Consider the following 16,687-nt stretch of genomic DNA (forward strand, 5'->3'; position numbering starts at 1 on the left):
AAATTCCTTTGATTGATTTAAAGTCGGTTCCAAGCTACTAGGGGGGGCTTTGCCCGAAACATTGAAAGGGCCACATTCTCAACAACCAATGATTACACAATTTTAAAATTCTAACCAGCCAAAAATTTCGAAAGCGCCATCTGATAGGAGAAGAAATATTTCTGGCTAGCAACGCCGATTGCACGATGGTGTTAATTTCTACGGTGTTCCGAAGAAGGTCTATATCGGTTTGTACATCGATTGGTGATCGTTTTTATATGCTTACTATTAATAACCGTATATATTTATTTGAATTAGACGAATATTGATTAATCGTTAATAGAAATGTTAGACAATTATTTTTCATATATAATACCGTTTTAACAAAATTAATGTTTTGAATTCCTTCCTGCCGTTTTATAACCACGTGTTTTGAATTTTATCGTTCTAGCCGAAATCAAAGCTTAATGTAAATGACTTTACGAGCCATTGAAATAAAATTTGCAGAAGACGTTAAGAAATGCCATATTAAGATGAAAAACCGTTACGACGACATACTATGTATATTTAAATTTTGATAAATATTACGACTGTACAGATTAAGCTCGTCACCCCGTTATAGAGGCATGCTGAAGCAAAATGACGGAATTTGTGGAAGGTTGGATTTTAGGACACACATTAGGAGAAGGTGCTTATGGCGAGTGAGTATATTATTTGCTATATTAAACGATAGAAACATTTTCAATTAAACTTACAAATTTTATATTTAAAATTTAATTGTATGTGTTTTCTTTTCTTTTTCTTTTCTAATTTGCGTACGTATCCTATCCTTTCAAATATTGCATCTTCGTCTCATAGTTCTTAAGGAAAAAAATAATAAAAAGTGTTAAAATAATTTAATGTTTTATTTATCTACCTAACATTTATTTCGTAAGATATTAATTGAACATTGAGAAGCTTTTTCTAATAGGCAATTTTTTCTGTCATAGACATATTATTGCCCTTTATCAATACTAGATTAAAAGTATAAGGATTCATTTCTTTGTAAATTATGTTTCTTAAGTTCACTTTAGAATGCTCCATAACACCAAACAAATTTTTACTTTTAATGCCATTCTTTTTCTTTATATATATATATATATATATATATACACACACACACACACATACATACATATGTATATATATTTTCAGAGTTAAGTTAGTTATAAATAAGACTACGGGCGAAGCTGTTGCTATGAAAATGATAGATGTACAAAGACATCCAGATGCTCGACAATGTGTGAGAAAAGAAACTACTATTCATAGAATGTTGTCAAATCCTAATATTATACAGTTTTTTGGAAAGCGCAGCGAACCAACCATGGAATATATATTTTTAGAGTATGCTTCTGGCGGAGAACTTTATGATAGAATTGGTTGGAAACATTAACATGATTTTATTTATATTTATGTTTGCAATGTAATTGTAAAAAAAGAAAATAATTTTTCTATCCTTCTCAACAGAACCTGACATTGGTATGCCGACCTATGAAGCTCAGAGATATTTTAAACAATTAATTAATGCAGTTGAATATCTACATAGTCGAGGAGTTGCGCATAGAGATCTCAAACCAGAAAATTTATTATTAGATGATAATGATAATTTAAAGATTACCGATTTTGGATTAGCAACCATTTATCGTGTACAAGGAAAAGAACGTACTTTAGAAAAAAAATGTGGAACATTACCGTATGTGGCACCAGAAGTTCTTGTGCAAGCTTATTATGCTGAACCTGCTGATATTTGGTCTTGTGGTATAATTCTGGTGTCCTTACTTTGTGGAGGTAAGTATTACATTTTATTTCACTTATCTTGTTTTTATATATTATTATTATAATATTCGATTCCTATGTGTTTGCCGTTATAAATTATAAATAAATGAGAAAGATCGTTAATATTTATCGCTCATAGATCAATGTGCCTTGTAGTTTGAATTAAATAAAACTTCTAATGCGTAGCTTACATTCCTTAGTTTTTAACTGGTCCATCTCTGAAATATAGAACTGCCTTGGGATCAATCCTTGGCAGAATGCCCAGAGTATATGGCATGGAGGAATGGAAAATACATGTCACTTACACCATGGAAAAAATTGGATAACTTAGAATTATCTTTAATCAAAAAAATCCTTGCACACGTACCATCTACTAGATATACAATAAAAGAGATTAAAAATCATCGATGGTTTCTTTTGCAACTGGAAAAAGGTATTCATGATAATTAGATTTTATATTAGTAATAAATTATTTTTCAAGTGCTTATATTTATGGTCACTTGAACTACATTATAAAATGTATCAGTGTTTACTTAGTCAGGTACTGAGTGACTTTGAGCATATACAAAATTACCCAAAGCTGCTTGGTACCTAACTGTGTGGACATCTGTTTCTACGGATTTTCCCTTTTTGTTTATTAATGTAAGTATTCGAAATTTGAAAGAGACATTCTCTCATGTTTCTATGTACTATTCCATATCACTATCACTGATATTATTCTTTTTTCAGCAATATAATTACAAATTTGTTGTTCACCTTTTCATTATGACGGCAATATTATAAATAGCTATTGCCTTTTCTTTGGTAATACAGCTCTATGATTTTAATTAATGGTCATAAAGCTAGATTACCAAAGCAAAGAGCATCGGCATATACATCCAAGCGAACCGAAGAGTAAAATTTAAAAAAATAACCATGATATAAAGTAATAATATACTACTCTAATATGACACATATAATAAAAATAAAAGTGATATTTCACTTTTTTTTTTTGCTGCAGATGATTTAAGTAGTAGATATAGTGTGCCTGCTAGGAACTGTACTCAAACAGATGGAGAAAATCCATCAAGATCTTGTTTATCACAACCTGACTTAGTTGGGGAGGAAAATGTTAATATTGGGAATATGAGATTAGATGAAAGATCAGGTTTCTCATTTTCTCAACCTGCTCACATTGAAGATTTGCTACTTTGTACTCAACCAATGCAATGTACTGCGCATGCAAGTCAAGTAAGTTTATATGTTAAATCGTTTCTGTATTTATTTATATATACACACATTGTGTATATTGATTCACATAAATATGAATAATGCAATCTATATTATGTATTTTTTAGCAAACACCTTTCCAACAACTCGTAAGACGTATGACTAGATTTTTTGTGACAACAGACTTCGAAATGACAGTAAAGAGATTATTGAATTGTTTACAATATGAGAGTTATACTTATCGTATTAACGATTTTCGCATTGTAAGTAGTTTAATTAATATTATTTTTTGATATTATTTTCCACACAACGATCTCTTTGTGCAATGTGAATAATATTCTTTCAGATTACTATATCAACCGTAGACAAAAGAAATATGCCTTTAGTGTTCAAAGCGAACGTTGTTGAAATGGATAATAAATTATTGGTAGATTTCAGATTGTCAAAAGGTTGTGGTATTGAGTTTAAAAAAAAGTTTGTTAAATTTAAATCTCTCCTCACTGATATTATTTTAAAAGTTCCTGTTACATGACATGTGTTACCTATGTGTATGGAAATCATGACTAGATAAGATTTTTTGTGTCTATTAACAATGGAATTTAATGATTATGTTCTTATATATATTTTTTTTATAAAATACTTATATGAAGTTATGCTATATTGTCTTATCTTTCAGAATTACCTCCTTATTCCTCCTTTTCTAATCTTTCAAATGAATCTTTGTTTCTGCAATGAAAAATGAAATTAAAAGTAAACATGAATATTTGAAGATTTACAAATTTCTCTTCACATTGATCTGACGGAGTCAATATTGAAAATATTACATTATTTGCTTAGTAAGTTTTAGACAAAAGATTTTATTTATATTTTTTAGGAATGTAATTAAAAATGTTTTATTTCCTAGTTTGAATACATTCCCTAGAATTAGGTAAATATCTTGGCTACGTGTCTGTAACCTATTATATAGGTTAGAATTATATCGACCGTCTTCAAAGAAATCAATGCAGAGACCCAAACGTGCTATTAAAGACACAAAAAGTGTATATTTATAATGAATATATGAATAATTTTTAAGTACAATTAGAGAAAGAAAATGTTATTTCTAAAATATTTAATATTTATAACAAGCGGTACATTAGTATTTCTATTTACATGTTATATTAACTTAGCCTATTTGTTGGATGTATTTGGACAATTGTTTTCATTTAATGCCTTTAAACCAAACTATGATTATATAGTTGGTACGTTTTATCTACAGTTAACGCACAAATAGTTACAATAAGCTAATATTTCCCATTGTTCATCTTCTAATTGTTTCTTTTGCAGTTGGAGCTGGAACTTCTGGTGCAATTATTGCTGCAAGATTAGCAGAGAATGGACAAAGTGTGTTATTAGTAGAAGCTGGTGGTACGGCACCACCATTTTTAGATATACCCTTATTGTCACCATTATTACAAAACAGTATATATGATTGGCAATATATTACTGTACCCCAGCATAATGCTTGTAAAGCTTTAAAAAACAACGTATGTAAATAACACAAATTACAATATTTTGTATTAATATCTAATAATGCGTTCGTTTATAGCAAAGTAAATGGCCAATGGGAAAAATTCTTGGAGGAACGAGCAGATTGAATTATATGACATATGTACGTGGACATCCTCAAGATTATGCCAGCTGGTTTCCTGATTTTAATGGTATTTATATAATATAACTTTATGTATTTTTGTATCACATTCTACATCTGCTGCACTATTAATATTTTTATACCATATAGATATAATTATATCATTATAGATTATATAATTGGGAAAAATGATTCAGTGAAAATACAAAAATCAAGATGGCATACTGATCTTGTTAATGCGATATTAGAGAGTATAGTGGAAATTGATGGAAAAGTTAGTAATATAAATGAAGCTTTAGATACAGGTGCTATTATATTTTATTAAACTGTTAATAATGTATAAAATCTATAAGAATATCTACAAGTTCATTAATTTAGGTTTCATGAAGGTTCAATTATTTGCTGATAATGGAAGAAGATGGAGTACGGATGATATGTTATATAGAAAATACCAACATACTTTGGACATTATTACTCATGCACGAGTTGATAAAGTATGTTTCTCATATTTATTACATGTAAACTTTATATTTCTATTTAATATATGCATGTATATATATATATATATATATATGTATATGTATATTATATATTTTAATAGGTTTTACTAAATTCAAAAAAGGCTACAGGAATACAGTTTACAAAATTTGGTAAAACTTCCAAAATCACAGCTAACGATGGTGTCATCGTTAGTGCTGGTGTAATTGGTAGTCCAAAATTGCTGATGCTCTCTGGAATAGGCCCAGAAAAACATTTAAAAGATGTGAATGTAAATTCTTTTTACATTTACTTTAGAAGTAACGTTTTCCATAACTATTTAAAATTAATATTCTAATGTAAAAACTGTATAATTTATTAGATCAAAGTGATCAATGACTTGCCAGTGGGTCAAAATTTAATGGATCATGTTCTCACTGGTATTGATTTAGTAAGACTGAAGACGAGTTTATCTATCAGTATGACTAATGCTCTTAATCCTATGGCACTATTAAATTATTTCTTTTTTGGCAAAGGTAAATAACTATAATACAATGAAGGAGGAAGAAATACATCTAGTATTATCATTTTAGGACCGTGGACATCCTCGGGTATTGAAGTTTTAGGAACATTTCACAGTACTTTACAAGAAAATAAATTCTCAAAACCAGATTTACAATTAATGGTATTACCTCTTGGTATATCAACGAATTATGGCATAGTTCTCAAAGAAGCAATGGGAATATCTGATGAGGTAATAATATAACTTAAAGTTTGAGCTTAATTAGGAAGATATCAATTGAAACTAATACATGTAAATAATATAGATTTATTACATATATATTTTCTTTTTTTGATAGGTGTATGGTAAATACTTCTCACCTTTAGAGAATGATAATGTTGTAACAATTGCACCAGTTTTGTTACATCCAAAAAGTTTAGGAGAAATGAAACTTCGTAGTAAGGATCCTTCCGATGAACCTTTAATTGATCCGAAATATCTGTCTAATAAATACGATATTGATGCTCTTATAGATGGTAACAACAATGTTTGATAATTGATTAATTAATGAATTTATTATTTATCATATAATAAATATATTATGCGTTTTACAGGTATACAATATTTAAAGAAGCTCATTAACACAAATGCCATGAAAAAGCTAGGTGCATCTCTTTACAAAAAACCTTTTCCAGGCTGTGAGGCTAATGAATTTGATTCTCTAGAATATTGGGAATGCTATGTACGGCATTTATCATTAACTGCTTATCACCCTGCAGGTACATGTCGTATGGGAGATGTTGTTGATACATCGTTCAGGTAAATAAGAGATCAGTTACTTTTTAATATATATTTTCAAAAGTAATCATTCATTACTGATTTGCACTATAAAAAAAATCCACTTTATATTAATTTAGTTTTGATGCTTTTATTGAGAAATAAAAATTTATTATAGGGTATATAATATAAAAAATTTATATGTTGTGGATGCATCAGTATTACCATCTCTACCTAGCGGCAATATAAATGCTGCTCTCATAATGATGGCAAAAAAAGCTGTTGACATTTTAAAACAAATAAAAAATAAACAATTGCACAATTTTAGAAACTATAATAATACATCTCTTTTATGTTATACATTCAATATTTGCAATAGATTTTGTTATCCATAATTAACTTGAATTTCTTAAATTAATATTATTATTTTTATCTGCAATATATTACTTGTCTTTAAAAATAAGAAAAATATTTTGTTATTCTAAATAACAAGAACGATGTTTAAGATATACTCAATAGGCAAGTCTTCCTATATATTATATTATATTTTATTTGTATAGAAATAATTATTTAGTTATTTAATTAATTATTATTCTCTAATAATAAGATTGTACATATATGCTCATACAAATGATAATATTATGATTATTAATCATTTTTAATACTACGATTATAAAACTAAATATTTTTTATAATACAATTAAAAAAGAAAAAAAATAACTGAAAAGATGTATTTATTGAAATTAAAAGAAGAATTTTCTTTTTTCAAAATTTCACCCATCAAAAATACAAACAATAACTTAAAGCAACTTTTACTTCAAAACAAAGTTATTATATCAGAAGTTTAGTTACTATAATATTCAGAAAAGTATTAGCTCTTTTTTAAATAAGTGTATCCCATTAAAGAAAAAATATATATGTCTTCTCTTCATTTTATCAGATTTATATTTTCAAATATTAATAATGTCTTCTACTATTTTTATAATTACTATGTTTTGAATAATCACTTGAATGACTACTATTACTTCTACTTTCATAGGATCTATGTTCTTTATGGTGATCATATTTATTATTTTCATGATCACGATGATAAGGATGATAACTTCTAGAATGTCTATCATCGCGATGAGTATCAATTTTGCCAGTATACGATACTGTATTTTGTACTATATTCGTAGGAAGCATACCTGAACCTACATTTGGCATAAAGTTTCCTATAAACGTTTGCTGACCCAAATGAAGTAGATGATTTAAATTATAAATGTGTTCCTGTCTTTGTTTTTCTACTTGCGGTATTTCTATGTTATTTCTTGTTTTCATATTAATAGTCCGGTCAAATAATCTTGTCCCATCAAAAAGGTCTAAAGCATATGGTACAGAACTTACATGTTTATATGTTATAAATCCATAAGTTCTGTGCTTCCCATCACGATCTTTAGGAATAGCAACTCTTTGTACTGGACCACCCTATGGCAATGAACAAATTACAGATTTATGTTAGGTATACAGATATTATATAAATAACCCTATACTATAACTTTCCCGGTATTCTTGTAATTTATACAAATAAAACAAGAATCAACCTGTAAAAATAATTCATAAAGAATATTCTCTGTAACTTTGTCACTTAAATTTCCACACCACAATGTACGTATATCGTCATCCATTTTGCTATATTTTCATCGTTTCATTCGCTTAATCATTGAGACTTTATTCTGTATATTTAGAGAAGCTTCCTAAAATCCGTGGTAAATGTTTATTCTTGAAAATGTTATTGCACGCTCCGTAACATAATTAATTTTAACAAGGAAAAATAGAAAATTAATATAATTTTTCCTTAAATCACAATATTCCACAAAAAAAAATTATTATTTACAAATAATATTTATACTTATAGAATTTTCTATAGATGATACATACATAAAACGATAGTATGCATATCGATACATTGTAACGCTCGCGATTGGACAGCTAAACTCAGTACAACCAATCAAGAGTCTCGTTATCAACCAATCGCTAACTCTGATTGATTGTATAACTCGGTCAGTATGTAAAGGTATATACGACATAATTTAATTTCTTTTTTAAATATACGAATATCTACACGGATTTATTCTTTTTTAGCTTTTATGAAATAAGACAACAAATGATAAAAAGAAATTTTAGAGATTCTCTTCAAACGAAAGAAAGAGAGATATGTTTACTCGTCGCTCATTGGTTGATAGAAAATTGTAATCGATCGTATCGTTCAATCACACACGACGACGTCATCGTTCGCGTGATAGTGGCAACAGTGTTTTCCGCCATCTTTAACTTTCTTGTTTGAGTAGCTGTAGAAGACTGCTGGACTCTCATTTCGTGCCGCAAAGAAGATAAATTTGCTTCATTTCGAATCAATGAAGGTGAAATAAATTGATCAAACGATCAAGTCCAAAAAATTGGATTGCAATATAGATCAATCTTCGATTTGTTGGTCTTTTTAAAGGTAATATATTTTATTTAATCGTTATACGTGCGACAATGCAAATGCGTATTTCCATGTTGGCGTCTATGCGATAAATATGAATATTATCATAAAATTTAAATTGCGCTTATTTTTACATGCGATGTAACATTTTTCTTTTCATTCTTTAATGTACAAATATGTCACATTCGATTTTAATATTATTAAATGAAACTGTCGAATGTAAGAAATATTATCATTACATCAATTCGAAACACTTTATTGATACTATGAATTTGAATAATCGAATAATGCTGTACAATTAATATGAATATAATTGATAAATTTAAATTTAGTAGCTCTTTTGTTTCATTGTCTAATTAGGATTGCGTTTTAATTATACGTAATATATATTTTTATTTAATAATCGATATAGTATTGAGTATTTCTATAAAAATAATGTGGATATAATAAAACAACTGAAATGTTTTATTTAATATGGATAAAGTTCCAAGTATTGCCTTTTATTTAATGTGGATATGATAAAAAAAAGAAAGTTTTTTATTTAATGTGGATATGATGTTGAGTATTGCCTATATAATATCGAGTATTGTAATGCAAATAATATGGATATAGTCCTAAGTATTCCATATTATTTCATGTAGATGTAGTTCTAAGTATTGCTTTTTGTTTAATGTGGATATGGTATTGAGTATTGTAATACAAATAATATGGATATAGTCCTAAGTATCGCATATTATTTCATGTGGATATAATTCTAAGTGTTGCTTTTTATTTAATGTGGATATGGTATTGAGTATTGTAATACAAATAATACGGATATAGTCCTAAGTGTCGCATATTATTCCATGTGGATGAATAATGTTTCTAAGTATTGCTTTTCATTTAATGTGGTGGATATAGTATTGAGATATTGCCTATATAATGTTGAATATTCTAATACGAATAATATGGATGTAGTTCTAAGTATTGCTGAGATAATAATATAATACGAAAGATTCAGTTTTATTTGTTATGAGTATTGTATTAAGTATTGCAGAAGAAAATAATATGGACTTTGTACTGAGTACTTTTAGGTTAGAAAGAATGATACACTGAATATTGCGAAATTAAAGTAATATATTTTAGACAGACTTGGCATTGTTTTTTATTAATCAGTTATGTAGACTCATGATCATTAATATAATTGAATAAAGATTTAGTTGAGAGTATTACCTGATCGATATTAGTATAATATTTAGAATTGATAGTTAATTATTATGAAAATAAAACTGAATTCTATTCATTGGTTAATTAAATCTTGGATTTATCTTTACTACAGATAAAATATTTATATGAGATTAATGAAAAAACTTTAGTAATAGATTTAACAGTGATAAGCCTATGTTACATATATTTTTTTATAGAAGATGAAGAGGAGTAGTTCTAGTCTTGGAAGTAATGATGAGAGGCGAAAAGAATTGCGCAAAGATGATCATAACAGTCAACCACATTCAAGATTGGAGGAAGGAAGACAGAGACGAAGACAACAATGGTTAATTCAGCAAGAACTAGAAAGGGAACATGAAAGATTAAAACAAAAAATGATATTAGAATATGAATTAAAACGAGCTCGTGAACAAGGCGCAAGTCACAGCAGAGGAAGATTAACGGATGAAAGTAATAGTAAAAGTAGAACTAGAGATAGATCTTTAGAAAATGTATGTATAAAAAATGCTACAGCTACAAGTTCTAAATCACCAGCTATACCAGGGAAGTAAGTAAAGTTATTACATATATGAATACAACTTGATTTAAACAATATTTATATTCCGAGAGGGTTCAATTAATACTCGATTTAGTTTAAATAGATACATACGAATTTTGAATATTTAGATCAAATACTTCATGTGGTACAACATCCCTATTCAAAGGTCCAGAAGGAACTCAAATAAGCGAAAAAGAACTTCATTGTATAAAAGTAGATATTCATAGAAATATACCTGTGAAAGGACAAATAAGTGAATTGCAACGGGACATTATTAACCCTGAGGATGTAATCATAATAAGAAGAAGCGGTAAACTATTATATTACTTTATGTTTATTCAGAGACAAAATATCAATGAAAAGAGAAATAGTATAGGATATTTGACTGCAATGAAAATATATTAGAATATGTAGAAACACATATGCTGTTCTACTGTTTTATAGATACAATGATAGACCTTTTAAGGCATAATATAAATAATGACTATATTTTTAATCGTGAATATACTTTTATTTCTGTTCTTTCTTATTTAAAATCTGCATTATATTCGTTATTAACATATAAATGGTCCTTCACAAGTTTTGTCTTAAAAAAAAAAAAAAAAAAAAAAAAAAAAAAAGAAAGAAAGAATTTTTCTAGATATTTTAGGGTAATATTTATTATTCTTTCCGCGTGCGTCACTTGAAGATACTTATTATGATCTAGTAATATTCCACTATGAAGATAGCAGAAGATAAGACATCGTCTATTATAATCACAATTTCTACTTATATATAAATTTTCATATTTAATAATTAATTTCTGTTTATCCATTCAGGATATAGTTCACTTCAAATGCAACGCTGGATTATGAATTATTCATACAGTTAAGTGTAAGCACGACTTTATAGATATTACAATTGCTAATATTGATTTGCTTAATATTTCCTTTGCTTTCTTCTCTTCTTTTCTTACTATTGAGCAATATATTGCATATAATTGAGATTATTCTTTTTTTTTTTCCATATATTTTAAATTCATAAGTATTCATAAATATATACTTTTTTAATACATGATGATCAAAGGATTATGATTGCAAATATCATAACATTCAAGTTAAGGATATATCCATGTAATATGTGTGTGTATATATATCTTTTATTTATATAGATTTTATTACATATTTGAATTGAAAACTTTCTTGCATGATTAATAATTCTTTATGAAATACTAATATGGTCCATCAGTTGAAAAATCATTTGTGGCATGACAATATTTTTTTAAGAGGATATTAAAAATATTGAGAATTCTTCAAAGTCAAGTCTTTATTCAACTTGAAGATTATTTGTTTAAAAAAATTTATGTGTTATTATAACTACATCATGTACATAATTTGCTTCGTAAAATTAAAAAAAAAAAAATATTGATTACTAAAGTTCTATCGTATAGTGAACAGTGCTATCTTTGTGGAAATATCTTGTGTATTAAACTGTCTATGTTTTAGTGTATATAGACGAAGATAGAAATATTTCTGTATGATAGTGTGCTTGTAATTACATTTATTTGTGATAGTGAATTAATTTAATTAGAATTACATTATCATAAGCTGAGAAATATTGTAGAAAATGAACGTCTCGGAAGATAAGTAAAACAGTGATATTAACAGTGAAGTGAATTTCATTAATTAAATTATTTTTTCATTGCTATATTGTTAATTTGTTCATATCTGTGTTTTTAGTAGTGTCCAAGTGCTATTTTTACTAGTTGGCAATATTTCATCAGGAAGACTAACCCAGTGAAGATATTGAGGAGTTTTATTTCAGCAATCAAAATTTCTGATCTTAATCAGTATATGAAATTAAAGTTGATAAATATATTAAATTAAAATTGATTGATATAATATATAACACATAGAAGAAAAATATAAAAAATAGGGTAAAGTGAATGAAAGAATCTTAAAAAGTTTCATATGTAGCACTTAACTTAATTATTTTTATTGAGCTTTGATACACAATATTTCATAATATTTTTATAAAGAAACTATAAATGGTATAAGAACATGTAACAGATATGGTAAATGTCTAATATTTATATAAAATATTAATAATGCATAAAAATTTAAATGACACGATTTACAATTATTTAAAAGCACTCAGATTATCACAATAACAAAAGTTGGTGCAAAAAATGCAGAATGCTTATGTTATTTGCTATTGCTTTCTCGCTTTATATATTAAATATTTTATAGTTGTACACATGTATAATTAATTCTTTCATTTTATGTGTGTCGAGTAGGAGAAGGATCGAAGCCTATATTTGAGCGAGAAGAAATAGAGAGTACTTCCAAGAAAGTTGAAGAAATTAAAGAACGTCGTACGGTGATAGCTGTAGAAAGTGGAGATTCAGGTGGTTTATATAATTAGTAAATATGAAAATTATATGTGTTTCCAGGATTGAGTTTTTTTTACACTTCAACATTTGATATCAGTTAACAGGTCAAAATCCTTTAGAAGACGCTCTCCATCCTCTAATTCATTACGACACCGTAGTCAACGTTCTTCATCTTATCGATCCAAGTATGTAGTTGGGTTAATAGAAAGGATTTATATGGATATGTATATGTGTGTATATACATATATATATATATATATATATATATCTATTATATATATATATGTATATATATATATATATATTAGTATATAACATAATTACTATATATATATATATATATATTAGTATATAACATATTTACTAATACATATATATTAATACGTATTAATACATAATACATTAATATGGATATAACAATAATAATAATTAATTTTGGAATAAATGGAATAAGAAGTGGATTTTATACAAAGTATTGTAAAGTTCGTTAATTAGATAGTATTGCTCAAGATCATGTCGAGTATTGCAATATATGGACATATATTTTTGTGTCCTTCAATCAAATATTATAGGTATATACAGGGTATTTTTGAAAAAGAATCTTAAGAGATCGCCATAGAAAATTTTATAAAATGATCCTATACATAAAGGATTAAACATATTGGACATTCTTTTTCTTAAAAAAATAGAAGAAGATTACAGTGTAATATCAATATTTTTTGCACTCATACTTATTTTATTTTATTATGCTTGTTCAATTTTCATTTTTCATTTTTCATTTTTCATGAATGCTACCTTTCATTTATAAGGATTAATAATTTAGCTATCCTTTCAAACACATTCCCAGAGTACAGTATATATTTAGCCTCTAGCTTTAATTAATATTATAATCGATATACACCATATATATTTCTCTTAAATAGAAATGTGATTACACGTTTTACAAATGTCTTATACATAATATACACTTATGGATGCAAAATGTAAAAAAAGTAATGTACAGTGATGTCTACATTCTCAATGTAAAAAAAACATTGAGGCATGTATTTTTGTTTTGTAGAATAATTATCATATTTATTGCAGATAATTAAATGAATTTTACTTTATGCATGTTTGCTTTTTGTTACTATAATTTGTTTTGTTCTAGCTTTACTAATGCTTCACAAGGATTGGCAGAAGAGACACGAACAACGATATGGATGAAACTCTATTGTGTAGTGTATTAGTTTACACATGCTTCTTTTCATTAATCATGCTATTTATTCTTGTTCATACAATTTTTTTCTTGCGACATACTTATAGTACAAGGGCTTTTGTTAGGGCTTTTATTGTAACCTTCTGATCATCACATTGCTTATCACAGTACTTATTAAACATCTCTGCTTATTCGATGGACATTTGTCTCATTGTTGACATATGTACTTTGATATAAATAATAATTCAATATACATAATTATTTTAGAGTTATATGTTACGAGGTGAGTCGTATACACTGTAAATATATTACATTATTTTTTCATTATATATACAAATAATTATTTTTTATATATCTTTTATATATACAAATAATTATTTTTATCTATTTTCTTTTATGAAATATATTATTTTTCTTCTTATTTAAATAAGGTATATTAAATATGTCCAAATAGATCCATACTTTGAGAATATATATGCATGATCTGTTATTATCCTGGCATATAGATGTTTTGTATAAATTCATGTGTGAATTGTTTAATACTTTTGCAGATATAGGCAATATTTATTGTAAAGATTTTATTTAATCCGTAACACTAAAAAAGAAGATCACATTTAACTGATATTTAATTTTACACTGAAATTCTAGTCGTAATAATAATCATTAACAATAAGAACGATGTGGATATAAAAATAAAATATGGATTTTTTTAAATAGAGTATTGCTATAATTTATAGATTACATTCGTGTGATGTACCGAGAAGTCTTTATATACATTTTTCTTATATATTAATAAAAAATCATAAAATTATACGTTTTGAACAAATGATCATTTATTGAAGAAAATATTAGGATCGGTACATGACACATATGTTGGACATATATTTCTATTCGATTATTTATTGGAATGTTTTATTATAGATCCAAAGATTCAAAAGATTCAAGTTATAAATTTGATCGTTATACTAGCAGAACAAGTGATGGGTAATTTATCTATTTTATCTTAAAATACATGTCTTGACGATTGGTTACAATAGCTTAATATGAAAATATTTAAAAATATTATATGTTTTGCAGAGGGCAAAGAAGAGAAAGAAGAAGAGAAAGAAGTAGAGAAAGAAGTAAAGAAAGAAGAAACAAATACAAGGTAGACGATCGTCCAAGCGGCAGATACAGATCATCTCGAAATAGAGAGAGTCCATTTCAAGAATATAGAGATCATCGACGTGATTCTTATTCCAAGCAAGATTTTCGTCATAGGTGAGCATAATGAAAGAAAGAAAATAGGAGAGCATAGTATTATATTTTTTTATGTCGATGTAATCAAGTTTATACATTTACTATAATTAAAATAGAAATGAATCGCGTAAGGAAGAGGGAAGCAATAGCAGCAATAAATCCAGAAGTCGTCCAGTAGGTAACAGAGAAAGGGAAAGAAGGTCTAGATCTCGTTCTAGTAGATCTCGTTCTAGATCTCATTCTAGATCCAGAGATAATAGGTACAGGGAGCGACAAATGGTACCATCCCATCCGTTCAACCAGGTGCCTTATCCTGTTTATTATGGGGTACATATTATGATACACTGATTGTTCTCCTAATTATTGTAATTAATAAACAAAAAACGATATAATCAATATGTAAACTTTCAGCCACGACCTATGATGGTAGAACCAATAATGTCGATTAGGGGCCGAATTCCTATGGCTACAGGCAGATTACCTCATCCGCTAATAAGACAAATAAGACCATTTCCACCTCGTATTATACCACCGAACGTATATAGATTAGGTCCCCCACCTAATTACAGTAAGTTCTTCTCTAGGATAAGCTGTGTATGATAACAACAGTATTCAAAAGAAAACTTTTCTTCTCAGGATTTGGACCAATGTTTTAATATGAAAAATTACAAGAGGAACGATATTTTAACCTTTAATTTTATACAATACATATATTTTATCTTACGTTTATTATTTATATGTGCTTTAGCAGTACATTTTTAATGTTAATTTTAAACAATTCTCTTTTAAATTTTTATTATTTTGTTTAAATGCGACAATCTAGATAGATTTTTATCATCTTTTCGTGGATAACATAAGTGTATCGTGATATATAAATGTGTTTATTTAAAGACAATAAATGACGATCGATAATTTGATTTAATTTAAGAAGTGTTACATCGATTGATGTTAGAAGGATTCATGGTAAATGATGAGATGTATTTACCATGATATTTAAAATGCAAAGAACTAATTCAAAATAAAGCGCCTCTTAAGGGAACCAATGAGATGCCAGTATTATTTTTTTATGTTTGCACTAGTCAATCACGGCTCGACTTTCGCTTTCTACTGTTACAGCCAATGGCTAGACTTTGTTTCCCACAGTTACAGCCAATTACGGTTCGACTTGGATTGCTGCTTCAACAGCCAATCAGCGAACAATTTTCTGGCGCCAAATACATGGAGACAATGGCGTCATTGCTTCCGAACTCTCGTCGTACTTTCTTTTAATTAAGCGTTACAA

At 27.4% G+C, this 16,687-nt stretch overlaps 4 protein-coding genes across 9 annotated transcripts; 3 read left to right on the top strand and 1 right to left on the bottom strand.

Moving 5' to 3' along the window:
- Window positions 1-38: 38 nt before the first annotated feature.
- On the top strand, window positions 39-3,656 carry LOC124429815 (serine/threonine-protein kinase grp). 3 transcript variants are annotated; one of them, XM_046975492.1, is made up of 8 exons: window positions 39-227; window positions 431-680; window positions 1,174-1,397; window positions 1,486-1,806; window positions 2,024-2,227; window positions 2,795-3,024; window positions 3,132-3,266; window positions 3,350-3,656. In XM_046975492.1, the coding sequence occupies exons 2-8, from the start codon at window positions 619-621 to the stop codon at window positions 3,533-3,535; spliced, it is 1,362 nt and encodes a 453-aa protein (XP_046831448.1). In that variant the 5' UTR covers window positions 39-227; window positions 431-618; the 3' UTR covers window positions 3,536-3,656. The 3 variants fall into 3 exon arrangements, with proteins under 3 accessions (XP_046831448.1, XP_046831450.1, XP_046831449.1); XM_046975494.1 differs by having other exon boundaries at window positions 578-680; XM_046975493.1 differs by lacking the exon at window positions 39-227 and adding an exon at window positions 240-326.
- Window positions 3,657-3,703: 47 nt separating this feature from the next.
- LOC124429812 (glucose dehydrogenase [FAD, quinone]-like) lies at window positions 3,704-7,011 on the top strand. Of its 3 annotated transcripts, XM_046975487.1 has the most exons (12): window positions 3,704-3,839; window positions 3,908-4,244; window positions 4,330-4,529; window positions 4,592-4,703; window positions 4,804-4,938; window positions 5,012-5,127; window positions 5,235-5,402; window positions 5,493-5,646; window positions 5,704-5,864; window positions 5,971-6,148; window positions 6,227-6,431; window positions 6,568-7,010. In XM_046975487.1, the coding sequence occupies exons 2-12, from the start codon at window positions 4,097-4,099 to the stop codon at window positions 6,782-6,784; spliced, it is 1,794 nt and encodes a 597-aa protein (XP_046831443.1). In that variant the 5' UTR covers window positions 3,704-3,839; window positions 3,908-4,096; the 3' UTR covers window positions 6,785-7,010. The 3 variants fall into 3 exon arrangements, with proteins under 3 accessions (XP_046831443.1, XP_046831444.1, XP_046831442.1); XM_046975486.1 differs by lacking the exon at window positions 3,704-3,839 and having other exon boundaries at window positions 3,860-4,244; XM_046975488.1 differs by lacking the exons at window positions 3,704-3,839; window positions 5,235-5,402 and having other exon boundaries at window positions 3,859-4,244; window positions 6,568-7,011.
- Window positions 7,012-7,120: 109 nt separating this feature from the next.
- Window positions 7,121-8,281, bottom strand: LOC124429855 (RNA-binding protein 7). Its single transcript, XM_046975627.1, has 2 exons — window positions 7,973-8,281; window positions 7,121-7,856 (listed from the first exon to the last, which is right to left on the bottom strand). Exons 1-2 carry the CDS (start codon window positions 8,054-8,056, stop codon window positions 7,347-7,349), a joined length of 594 nt encoding a protein of 197 aa, XP_046831583.1. The 5' UTR covers window positions 8,057-8,281; the 3' UTR covers window positions 7,121-7,346.
- A 414-nt stretch (window positions 8,282-8,695) lies between these two features.
- On the top strand, window positions 8,696-16,448 carry LOC124429853 (serine/arginine-rich splicing factor 4-like). 2 transcript variants are annotated; one of them, XM_046975624.1, is made up of 11 exons: window positions 8,696-8,874; window positions 10,260-10,609; window positions 10,729-10,910; window positions 11,419-11,466; window positions 12,876-12,986; window positions 13,069-13,156; window positions 15,088-15,150; window positions 15,244-15,426; window positions 15,522-15,732; window positions 15,817-15,973; window positions 16,042-16,448. In XM_046975624.1, exons 2-11 carry the CDS (start codon window positions 10,263-10,265, stop codon window positions 16,059-16,061), a joined length of 1,410 nt encoding a protein of 469 aa, XP_046831580.1. In that variant the 5' UTR covers window positions 8,696-8,874; window positions 10,260-10,262; the 3' UTR covers window positions 16,062-16,448. The 2 variants fall into 2 exon arrangements, with proteins under 2 accessions (XP_046831580.1, XP_046831581.1); XM_046975625.1 differs by lacking the exon at window positions 11,419-11,466 and having other exon boundaries at window positions 8,697-8,874.
- The last annotated feature ends 239 nt before the right edge of the window (window positions 16,449-16,687 follow it).

Source organism: Vespa crabro, chromosome 16, assembly GCF_910589235.1.
Source record: "Vespa crabro chromosome 16, iyVesCrab1.2, whole genome shotgun sequence".
Taxonomy (NCBI): Eukaryota; Metazoa; Arthropoda; class Insecta; order Hymenoptera; family Vespidae; genus Vespa; species Vespa crabro.

What these genes read in the sequence shown, in the direction of transcription:
- LOC124429815 (XM_046975492.1), top strand. Translation starts at nt 619, where the DNA reads ATGACGGAATTTGTGGAAGGTTGGATTTTAGGACACACATTAGGAGAA. An exon ending in GGAGAAGGTGCTTATGGCGA is followed by an intron (nt 681 to 1,173) that starts GTGAGTATATTA and finishes ATATATTTTCAG; the next exon opens with AGTTAAGTTAGTTATAAATA. An exon ending in GTATTAACGATTTTCGCATT is followed by an intron (nt 3,267 to 3,349) that starts GTAAGTAGTTTA and finishes ATATTCTTTCAG; the next exon opens with ATTACTATATCAACCGTAGA.
- LOC124429812 (XM_046975487.1), top strand. Translation starts at nt 4,097, where the DNA reads ATGTTATTTCTAAAATATTTAATATTTATAACAAGCGGTACATTAGTA. An exon ending in GTAAAGCTTTAAAAAACAAC is followed by an intron (nt 4,530 to 4,591) that starts GTATGTAAATAA and finishes GTTCGTTTATAG; the next exon opens with CAAAGTAAATGGCCAATGGG. An exon ending in AAATGAAGCTTTAGATACAG is followed by an intron (nt 4,939 to 5,011) that starts GTGCTATTATAT and finishes TCATTAATTTAG; the next exon opens with GTTTCATGAAGGTTCAATTA.
- LOC124429853 (XM_046975624.1), top strand. Translation starts at nt 10,263, where the DNA reads ATGAAGAGGAGTAGTTCTAGTCTTGGAAGTAATGATGAGAGGCGAAAA. An exon ending in TCACCAGCTATACCAGGGAA is followed by an intron (nt 10,610 to 10,728) that starts GTAAGTAAAGTT and finishes TTGAATATTTAG; the next exon opens with ATCAAATACTTCATGTGGTA. An exon ending in GATTATGAATTATTCATACA is followed by an intron (nt 11,467 to 12,875) that starts GTTAAGTGTAAG and finishes TGTGTCGAGTAG; the next exon opens with GAGAAGGATCGAAGCCTATA.
- LOC124429855 (XM_046975627.1), bottom strand. Translation starts at nt 8,056, where the DNA reads ATGGATGACGATATACGTACATTGTGGTGTGGAAATTTAAGTGACAAA. An exon ending in TTTATGAATTATTTTTACAG is followed by an intron (nt 7,857 to 7,972) that starts GTTGATTCTTGT and finishes TCATTGCCATAG; the next exon opens with GGTGGTCCAGTACAAAGAGT.